Source organism: Mustela putorius, unplaced genomic scaffold (genome assembly GCF_011764305.1).
Source record: "Mustela putorius furo isolate JIRA1106 unplaced genomic scaffold, ASM1176430v1.1 tig00003858_pilon_pilon_pilon, whole genome shotgun sequence".
NCBI lineage: Eukaryota > Metazoa > Chordata > Mammalia > Carnivora > Mustelidae > Mustela > Mustela putorius.
The window spans coordinates 1,775,528-1,785,893 of NW_025422010.1; the positions used below are offsets into that span (position 1 = coordinate 1,775,528).

The 10,366-nt window shown below is 55.4% G+C and overlaps 1 protein-coding gene across 1 annotated transcript in view; it reads left to right on the forward strand.

Moving 5' to 3' along the window:
• The window catches only part of BCR (BCR activator of RhoGEF and GTPase), a 121,415-nt gene extending 112,215 nt beyond the window's left edge, over positions 1 to 9,200 (forward strand). The window contains exons 17-23 of the mRNA XM_004742450.2: positions 1,074 to 1,133; positions 1,776 to 1,885; positions 3,600 to 3,739; positions 4,527 to 4,661; positions 5,375 to 5,480; positions 5,934 to 6,096; positions 6,446 to 9,200. Of these exons, the coding sequence (XP_004742507.1) occupies positions 1,074 to 1,133; positions 1,776 to 1,885; positions 3,600 to 3,739; positions 4,527 to 4,661; positions 5,375 to 5,480; positions 5,934 to 6,096; positions 6,446 to 6,535 (804 nt within the window). The 3' untranslated portion in view covers positions 6,536 to 9,200. The remainder of the gene's footprint in view (positions 1 to 1,073; positions 1,134 to 1,775; positions 1,886 to 3,599; positions 3,740 to 4,526; positions 4,662 to 5,374; positions 5,481 to 5,933; positions 6,097 to 6,445) is intronic.
• Positions 9,201 to 10,366: the final 1,166 nt, after the last annotated feature.

Here is a 10,366-nt window from a genome sequence, read left to right on the forward strand (position 1 = left end):
TGTGTGTGTGTACGTGTGCATGCATGCACACACACAAGTTGGTGTGTGCAGCAATTGCGAGGCACAGACCCTGCTCTCCAGTGGTGTGTCTAGTTGCAGACATGAAGTGAGTGATAAAATCACAAGGCCCTGCAGGAGGAGCGCCAGGTTATACAGTGTTAGACAGTGGCTCCCTAATCTGCCTTTATATCAGAATCCCTTGGGGAGGTTTCTAGTTAGATGAATCCCAGATTTCCCCTCCTTTCCCCTCGCTGCTGGTGCAACTCTGGGAGTAGAACCCGGGGAACTGTTTTTGAAACGAGATCTTCCCAGGTGTTCATTTGTCCAGCCCAGCCCAGTGGTGTGGAATGTGTGCTTACCAAAACAGGGAAGATGGAGTCCTCCTAGATGGGGGGCCCTTGGACTGACCTTGAAGGTCAGGGTCTCATAGCAACATAGGCTGTGGGGTGAGATTCAGCAACATGGTCCTACAGGCTGGTACTCAGTGCTGTGTGGGGTAGAAGTCGGAGAGGGTGCAGAGGGCCCCTCAGCACCCATCACTGGCTGTGTGATTTGGAGCTGGGCTCTGGGTCCTTCTGGTCCTGACTCTGAACCATAGAACTGGCCTGGACTGGAGACCCCTCCTGCATGGGCTCCTACCACCTAGCACGCTCAGGGGGGAAACTGCCCTCTGAAAGTTCCTGTTGAACTTGGGTTTCCTAAAATATCTAAGCCAAATGCTCAGCCTCCCTGAGCTGCACATGGCACCTGCAATGGTTGGTGAAGGGGAGTAAGTTGATCGCCAGTATGGACTTGAATTTCCCGTGGGAAGGGACAGAGGGAGGAACAGGGCCCTGAGCCATGAGCCTGGGACCTGTGAAGTACAGGTTTGGGAGCAGGAGGGCTCTCAGTTTCCAAGGTTTTTCTAGCAAGTTCTCTGTCAGGACCCCTCTTGGCCTCCAGACAGAGGTGCCAACAGATATCTAGCTCTAATTCCAACTTAGGTGTGGAGAAGGCACAGGCTTGGGCTGCTTCCTGGCAGGGTCTCTGTGCAGATCTCAGGGCACCTGATAATCCTAACTGCTTGCTTTCAGCTGGACCCCCAGGCCCTGCAGGACAGAGACTGGCAGCGGACTGTCATCGCCATGAATGGGGTATGTTGGCGCCTACTTTTTCCCACAAGATGAGGGTGGCACCGATTCCTTCCAAAACAATCAGAAGGAGGCTAAGCCTGAGCTAGTGTCTGAGGTGGAGCATGGCTGGAGGAGGGAAAGGCACTGCAAAGCAGGGTCACTACGGGCAGGAAAGTATCCATTGGTGGCTGGAAAGCAATTCCCAGTGACCTTGAACAGGATAGGCGGGACCTGTAGAAACTGCGACCCTGATTAGTTTTCAGGGTCCCAGAAGGATTTAGACCTTTTTTAAAAAAAATAACAAAACTATTACATACCAGAAAAGGTCTGGGCATATGTGACAGAATGTTAACATTTGATAGATAATTCATGACTTTTTGTTATGTTATTGTCTGTACTTTTTCTGTTGTTTTCTTAACTATTAAGAAAGAAAAGCAGTGGGAGTTAGGGTTTGGGGGACAGTGTCCTGCAAGAACCAACCCTTGAATCATCCTGACCGGTCCCGGTTCTTGCTGAGCTGGGCCAGGGACCCGCCCTACACTGGGATCTTAGCCCACTTGCTCGGGGAGGGGGAGTGATTTGCTAAGCCCCCTGCACCTCCGGGAACTCAAGACTGTGAGTCCCAGAAAGTTGAGAGGGCCGTGCCCCTGCCTCCCCCTGCAGATTGAAGTGAAGCTCTCTGTCAAGTTCACCAGTAGGGAGTTCAGCTTGAAGAGAATGCCTTCCCGAAAACAGACGGGCGTCTTCGGAGTCAAGATTGCCGTGGTCACCAAGTGAGTGGAGGGGGGCTGGAGTTCATATGTCTCTCATCCCTGGGCACAGTGGGCACTCCTCCTCGCCAGGTGTTTCTGAAGGAAAGAACAGGTGAGGGTCTCCCCTCTCTGTACACAGTCCTCTATGCGCAAGGCCACCTCCCAGGCCCCCAGAGCACTCTATGTGCTCGGTTGCCTCCCGTGATAGGGTGAAACGTGGCCCTGTCAGCTTAGGAATATCCTCGCCACCCTCTTGCAGGTGGGCTCCCACACTACTGGAACTGTGCAAGGTCAGGGTTTTCTTCCCTCACTCAGAATCTATCCTGATCAGGGTTCCTGTAGAATGATGGCCACCTCGACCCCTTGGTCAGGTCAGCTGCCTGGAGAAGTCTATGTTGGAGAGCAGTTCTCAGGGACACAGATCTCTCCCTGCCAGGATCCATCATTCACTTCCTCCATTTGGAATCTGGCCGTGCCCCTGACCTCACTGGTCCTCCGAGCCGGGGCCTGCGTCCGATGTTCCCCGGACACCTAATTGTGTCCAAACACCACTCCCCGCCCCCAGCTGCACCCCAGCTGTCCCCAGGGTCTGGGGCCTGAGCAGAGAGGACTATGTCAGCGGTTATTCAAATAAGTGCTGCTGATGGGGTGGCTGGGGAGGGAGCTTTGCTGGGCACCTGAATCCAGGTGCTCAGCTAGGCCGGAGCAGACACTCCAAACAGCATGTCTCCCGTTTCTGAAGTATTCCTACTCCAGGGTCCCGTGTAGAGGTACCAGCATTGTGCATTGTTAAGACGTGAGTGAATAGTGTTTAGAATCCCAGGATTCTGGTTGCTGATTGGAGGCAGACCTGTGGAGTCATTCATCCAGCAGATGGTGGTGGAATGACGCTGTGTGCAGGGCTTACCTCTCTCACCTCTTGCTGAGGCTTGGAGGGATCAGGATTCCCCTCACAGCAAGTGGGTAGCAGGGCCGAGACTGAGTCCAGCACCCTGTGTGGCCACCTGTTTGCCCAACACCTGGATCTTTGTAACTGACTTCCTATAGCTGATACCACTTCGAAAAGCCTCCTGACCTCCTAAATCCTGTATAATTCACAGGCATCCAGCTACCTTAGAAAGGCCCTAATAATGGCGGCCCCTGGGTGGCTCAGGGAGGTGTCTGACTTTGGCTCAGGTCACGTTCTCAGGGTCCTGGGATCAAGCCCCGTGGCGGGCTCCCCACTCAGCTAGGAGCCTGCTTGTCCCTCTCCCCCTGCCCCTCCCCTGCTCGTGTTCTCTCTGTTTCAAATAAATAAAACCTTTAAAAAGGAAGAACAGGGATGCCTGGGTGGCTCAGTTGGTTAAGCAGCTGCCTTCAGCTCAGGTCATGATCCCGGCGTCCTGGGATCGAGTCCCGCATCGGGCTCCTTGCTCGGCAGGGAGCCTGCTTCTCCCTCTGCCTCTGCCTGCCATTCTGTCTGCCTGTACTCGCTCTCCCCCCCCCTCTCTGATAAATAAATAAAATTAAAAAAAAAAAAAAAAGGAAGAACAAAGCCTTCATAAGATGTAAGTGATGATAATCATGAGCTCTCACAGCAGAGGGAAAGCATGCAGACAGGTCCGTGTGAGCCCAACCCTGGGGGCCTCCATCACCCCCATCTCCAGGTGTCCAGATGTTCAGACGGGGTGGTTCTAGCCTCACCGCAGCCTGAGCCGGAGCACCAGGCACTAAAGGCACTGCCTCTCCCCTGCAGGAGGGAGAGATCCAAGGTGCCCTACATTGTGCGCCAGTGTGTGGAAGAGATCGAGCGCCGGGGCATGGAGGAAGTGGGCATCTACCGCGTGTCTGGAGTGGCCACAGACATCCAGGCACTGAAGGCCGCCTTTGATGTCAGTGAGTGTCTGCCTGGGCAGCGCGGACTGGGGGTGTGGGTGTGGTAACCATGTGCCTCCCATGGCTTGGTTCATGCTGGCTCCATACCTTTCCTTTACTGTTTTAGTTTTCAAATGAAAAGAAGAGGGAGCGGTGGGAGGCGGTTCTGCAGAAGCCCATTCTCCTGTCTGAACCATGCGTGATGGGTCCCATGGAGTGGGACCAGGGGCTTCTGTGGGGCCACCCCACCTCATGCTGGGGTTTAGTCTGCTTCCACCAGCTGGAAGAGAGGTGCTGACCAAAGCCCAGGAGTCAGTGTGGTCTATTAGAACTTGGTGGAACTGCCTTAATCCCCAGATGAGGATGCTGAGACCCCAGAGGCTTCCCAGAGTAGAAGGGGGCAGAGACAGGACTTGGTGCCTGTGTCCTCTCCCCTCCCTGGCCTGTGACACCATGGTCCAGAGGGAAGGCACTGGTTTGAAACTCAGTATCTTAATGTTATCAGAAGATGCCTGTAGCCAGGTGGTCACTACAGAGCAGAGCACCCCCAATCCCTGCCCAGGCAGTGTCTGGCCTCCACCAGCCTCACAGCCCCTCATGGTGGCTCAGCTGCCAGGCTGCCCCTTGCCCATCAAGAGAGGACGCCTCCCATGTCAGAATCACTGGTGTGCTTGGAAGAAGATGAGCTGCTGAAAGGAGGAACCCCAAAAGCCAGCCTGCTGTGGACTGTGCTAGGCCGAGGCAGGGAGAGCAGAGCCCTGTTTGGGATTCCTGAGTAGGCCATGCTTCATGTCCTCACTCCTTCCAGATAACAAGGACGTGTCGGTGATGATGAGCGAGATGGACGTGAACGCCATTGCCGGAACGCTGAAGCTGTATTTCCGTGAGCTGCCGGAGCCTCTCTTCACCGATGAATTCTACCCCAACTTTGCCGAGGGCATTGGTGAGCATGGGAGCTTCCCCTCTCTACCCGGTCCGTGTTTCAGTCCAAACTTGGTGGGTGGCAGGGGGACTGTGTACCCAGCTGGTACCAGAAGGCCTCTGCCCATCCTTACAGGGCCTCCCGTTGTCCGCATCCCTCCAAGTGGCCCCAGAGGGTGAAACAGCCGCTACCTCTGTGGACACACGGGGGTATGGGGTCCTAGAAGCTCCTTCCTCCTCACTGGAGTGCCTGCCCTGCTCCTCTAACCCCAGGTCCTAGTCCCATCAAGTGGGGCTTCAAGCCCAGCTGACCCTACGTCAACCCAGAGGGTGGTATCCGAAGTGGGGGTACTGGGGCCCAGGGGACCCAGGGTGATGTGGGAGCTGCCAGGGCCCCCCCAAAACTCCTACCCCTCTTCCTTTACGTTTCATTCCATGCTCAGCTTCTCATGCCTTGGGCTTTTCCAAGCAGAAGGTGGGAATGGCCAAGCCAGCCAGGAGGGCAGCTATGCCTGGCATCTTCTGCCACTGGTCCCTGGGGTGCCTGTCAGCCCTCTGGGATACAGAAAAGGCACCCATCCTGGGGTCCTCACTGGGGGCCAATGCTGTGTGGGTCAGGGTGATGATGGGCCTGGTCTGTGCTCTGCCCTCTGACTCGGGCCCCAGGAGGGGCCTCCAGCTTGACTGTGATGCTGAGAATAACATCCCTCCCAATCCCCCCCCTCCAACCCGCAGCTCTGTCAGACCCTGTTGCAAAGGAGAGCTGCATGCTTAACTTGCTGCTGTCACTCCCAGAGGCCAACCTGCTGACCTTCCTCTTCCTTCTGGACCACCTGAAAAGGTAACCCCAACTCTTCCTCGGGCCCAGGGTTCCAGGACCCCCAGGCTGCAGGGTAGTCTCTCTTGTGGCACACTGGCTCCTGTCGCAGTCCATGGCTCCTAGGGACCTTGCCACTCACCCGTACTCTCCAGTCTTAAGGGAGGAGTGAGATGCTTCAGTTACAGCCAGTGGCTAGGCTTTCTTTCCCCAGCAGGTCATGGCCCACAGCTGGCCAGCTCCCTGCCAGCCTCGGGTGCTCTTCATCCTCGGCTCCTCCAACCCAAAAGAAGCGGGGTGGGGTCTGCTTTCGGCACGACCAGGGGTGAGGTGTCTGTGTTGTAGAGTCAGCCCAAGGCAGAAAGATGGGGCCCACTGTCATGTTTCCTGAGTTCGGCGGGGTGGTCTGGCCCCTCTGTCTCACCCCCACTCTGAAAGCTGTGTCACAGTAGCACCCTCTGCTTTGGCCCCCTGCAGGGTGGCAGAAAAGGAAACAGTGAACAAGATGTCCCTGCACAACCTTGCCACAGTCTTCGGCCCCACACTGCTCCGGCCATCAGAGAAGGAAAGCAAGCTCCCTGCCAACCCCAGCCAGCCCATATCCATGACTGACAGCTGGTCCCTGGAAGTCATGTCCCAGGTATGAGGAGACAGACTCCAGCTCACACTGCCTCACCTCACAGAGGTGGCCTCTGCCTGGCCCTTGCGGAGTCCTGCCAGTCATTCCCACCCAGCTGTACAGGGAAGGGGGCCGAGATGCAGAGAGAGGGACTGAGGCCATGTGGCTGAGGGGGGGGGGCGATGGGAGGACTCAGGCCACTGCCCTTCCTACTGTTCCTTCCTGGGGCTTCTCAGGGCTGGCTTGGTATTCCTTCAGGGATGCTCAGATCTCTTGCCAGGAGGAGCTCATTGTCACCAGCACACTCTGCAGCTATGAGCATCCCTCTGAGCCACTTGCCTCTCTCCTCCTCCCTGCTGTGCCCTGGCAGGTCCAGGTGTTGCTGTACTTCCTGCAGCTGGAGGCCATCCCTGCCCCAGACAGCAAGAGACAGAGCATCCTGTTCTCCACTGAAGTCTAAAGGCCCAGTTCCATCTCTGAGAGGCCGGCAGACCGGCCTGGAAACCTCCTGGCAAATCGGGCTATCCACAGAGCAGGAACCGGATCTTCTTGAGGAGTAATTGGGCCGCCTTGCCCCCAAGGGCTGGACTACCTGCCTAGAGACAGCTACCCAAGGCAAAAGGCTAAGTGGCCTGGGCAGTTATGGGCCTCGGGGCCCTTTGGGTCTGTGAGCTCCCGCCGGGCCTCAGATTGCGGTTTTCCATGCTGCCACCAGAGGGCGCCCCACGCCAGCATGCCTCGGCGCGCAGGCCTGGCCGTGGGACCAGGCGAAGGGAGTGGTTTCTACGAACTTAACTTACCAGAGTTTAAAAGATTTCTACTGGATCACTTGTCAAGATGCACCCTCTTCCAGGGAGAAGGGAACATGACCAGATTCCCTCACTATGGTGTCTTGAATAAACACTGATGCTGCTTCATACTGTGGGGGCCACAGCCCTGTCCCTGTGTGGGTGGGGGCTTTTCAGTTTCCCTGACTTAGAAATTTGACTCTGTTTGCTTAACAGGGTTTGAAAAGCTAAGTCAACACTGTGTAGCGTTTGACCCCTTTTGCCTCCTTCCTTTTCTTTCTTTCTAGAAGGAGCTCTGTCCAGATATGGGTCTTCCTATTCTGTCCTGTTGCTTTGTTTTTGCTATTCATGTCCCCTTGGAAGGCAGCTCCCCATGGAGCCATGTAACGTCTGTCTGTCTGTCTGTCCAGGACCGACATCAGGGGGAGGGAGGTCCAGGCTGTGCACTTTATGGCTTCTTCTCCAGAGATAGTGACCCTGTCCACTGCCTGCTGGGCAAAGGCTCTACTCTTCAGCTTCCAAAGGCCTCAGTCTCTCTGGCTTCCTCCAGCCCGTCACCCCCTCTGCCAATACCCTCCCTTCCCCTGATCGTCCCCCTCACCACACAGATCACTTCATTCTCTCGCTCTCTGCTGAACAAACTTAGTACTAACTTTTGTAAAGTTTCCTCTTGGCAGCAACAGCTTGCTGACAGCTTGTTTTAAACTTTGATCCGAATAGCCTTTTGATACTTGAATATTTTTAAGTTTTCTACATAGTTTCAAGTTTTTTTCCTAACAGATTCAGATACCTAATACGATATTAGAATGTACTCCATAGGCAGTCCGTGTCCCAGTGACATTTTGTCTTCCTCCACACTCCGGCTGTTTTTCTCAGGAGCCCATTCTAAAGTCTCCTGAGCATCAGGAATGGGGGAATGTTAGGAGCAGGGGGGAGCTGTTCTGCCAGCCAGGCTCAAGATGCTGGGCTCCTATCCCAGAGCAGGCGGAAGGACAGAGACACACATACACACACACACACACCCCGCCCCGGCCCCTGCTGCCCACCTCTCCTGCTCTCCAAATACCAGTACAGAAGCCAGGACATTCCCAGTAACCCTCCTGACCACCCAGCTTAGAAAAAAGAGAATGAGGGAGGCCACTAAATTTTGAAGAAACAAATCTATGAACAGTTGCTCTTTTATTTTTTATTTATTTTTTTTTTTAATTAAAAGAAAGGGGTTAGGGTGAGGAGAAAAGAAACCAGGAGAAGCCAAGTTTCTGTGCTGGTCTTGCAAGAAGAGAGGATGTAGTGAACCAGAGGAGGGAGGTGATGGTGTGACTCAGGAAAAGGTGTTTACTTGTCACGTGATTACACCAGTACCTGGTGGCAATGTCCTATGATCCTTCCCATGTCCTGCATGGCAGGGGTGGGGATGGGAGGGCTCACTTGACAAGGCAGTTCCTGCCTGAACTTGCAGCACATGGTTGCGGGGGGGGGGGCATGTGCCCCCAAACATCTCCTCTGCTTATGGACCTGTTGAAGCGGGGAGGCAAGGGAGGCGACAGAAAACAGTCTCTTGAAGGTATTATGTCCACATACTGTATTTATTTCTCTGTGCTTTATTCTTGCAAGGAGAGCAGAGCCACCATTTTAACATAATGCTGTTCTCCTGGGGAGCTTAGGGCAGGGAGTGGAGTCCTGTGCCCTCTGCACATTTCTGGATGCACGGGGTTTCTCAGGCCTCCAACTCCAAGCTGTCTCTGGCCTGGCTCCCCATCCCTGTCCATCTTAGCAACCCACCAGCCCCACAAGGGGAACACACTTGGCTTTGAAAATCTAAATCCAGCCCTTGTTTCTGTTCCCCTGGTGTCATGATTTGCATCTGTCGCATTGAAACTGGAAAGCAATATATCTGTGTCTGTGCCAATTTTCGTTCCCTCCCCCATATCCTCCCCCTTTTTACTTTTTATTTATATAGAATTTGTGCTGTTTAATGACGGAATGACCACTCTTTCTCGTGGAGCTGTAAGAGCGCTCTTTTTGCCGGGCCACAGTGGCGGCGGTCGCTTTGGGGCCCCCGCCGCCCATGTTGTCCCATCATATGTACGGGCCGTGGGTTGGTAACGCCAGCATAGGGTGCCTCGGGGCCTAGAGCCCAGACATGACCTTCCGCGAGGCTCGGCTGCTGGACTCTGCCGTGAGAAGTGATGCTTTCCCGCCCTGGCCCCCGAGTCTGGAGCTGTGAGCTCGGCCAGTCTCGGCAGCTGCATCTCTGCTTTGGGCTCAGGCCTCCCTATACCACCGTGAGGCAAAGGACTGCCCGCACTTCATTAAAGTTACCTGAGACTACTGGTATCAGTGGCAATTGCTCCATTCGGAAGAAAAGCCGTGATTGGAGCCGCTGGGAGGTGCCAGGGGTGGGCAGCAGGGGACAAAGAGGGCCCGGGTGCCTCGGAGGGCAGTACACACGGGCAGGAAGAAGCCCGGCCCCGTGGGGTCGACACACCACAGGCTGGTGGGCAGTGTAGGGGATGACCCCGGAGCCCTCTGGTTTAGGGCCAAGTGTACCGACCATGCCATGCCCAGGGCCAGGAAGGGCTCCAGCCACACACAGCCAGACCCCTGCACTGGCCCATTGGTCTCCATGGTTTCTACTGGCACTGAGGCTTGGGGAACATGGGTCACCCTTAGCTGCCACCAGCCTTATACTCAGAAAAAAGCCTGTCTGGCTGACAGGGAAGTTGTGCCCAGGACGGAGACAAGTGTGGGTCCTGGGTGCTGCTTGGGAGGAGCTGGGGCTGCAGCTCTGCTGGTAGATAGCAAATGGCCAGTGGGGGGTCTTCCTCAGACCCCCAGGGGATGAGGGTCTCCTGGTGACTCCCTGGTCAGCTCCCAGGGGCCAGGGCAGTGTGGTAGACTGGACTGATTCTCCCTCTGGCTGGCCACCCATCACCACTGCCTGTAGGGTATCACCAAGGCAATTTCACTGAGCCACGTGTGGGGCTGTCCTGGAGAGAGACGGGGCTGGATGGCAGCAACCCTTAAACACCAGCTTGTGGGGACCTGGAGGAAGTCACACCAGGAGTACGACAGGATGCCCTAGGGATGAGCCTCCACCTCCGAATCTCCAAAGGTCTCAGAGCCCTTTCCCACAGCACCCCCAGCATTTTTGCTCCCACACGACCTCTTCCAACACCCCTCCCACAGCCCCCCACTGTGGCCCCCACAGTGTATCCCCGAAAGCATTGTCTCCCAGCACCCCCTCCCACAGTGAACCCCCCCCCCACAGCACCCTCCCCCAGAGCATTCTCCCACAGTGCCCCTTCCCACAGGTTTAAGTATTAACCTTGGGTCTTGCCTGCACTAGAAAAGCTTCACATACATCATGCCATCCATCTGCTCTAACATCTGCCAATGAGGAACAGCCTGCCATTGGCCCTTCTCCTCCAGAGTATTTGACGCCTAAAAGACTCCAGTTAGCGTTAGCTCTCTCTATCCCTGTAGTCCTGGTCCTATTTGAA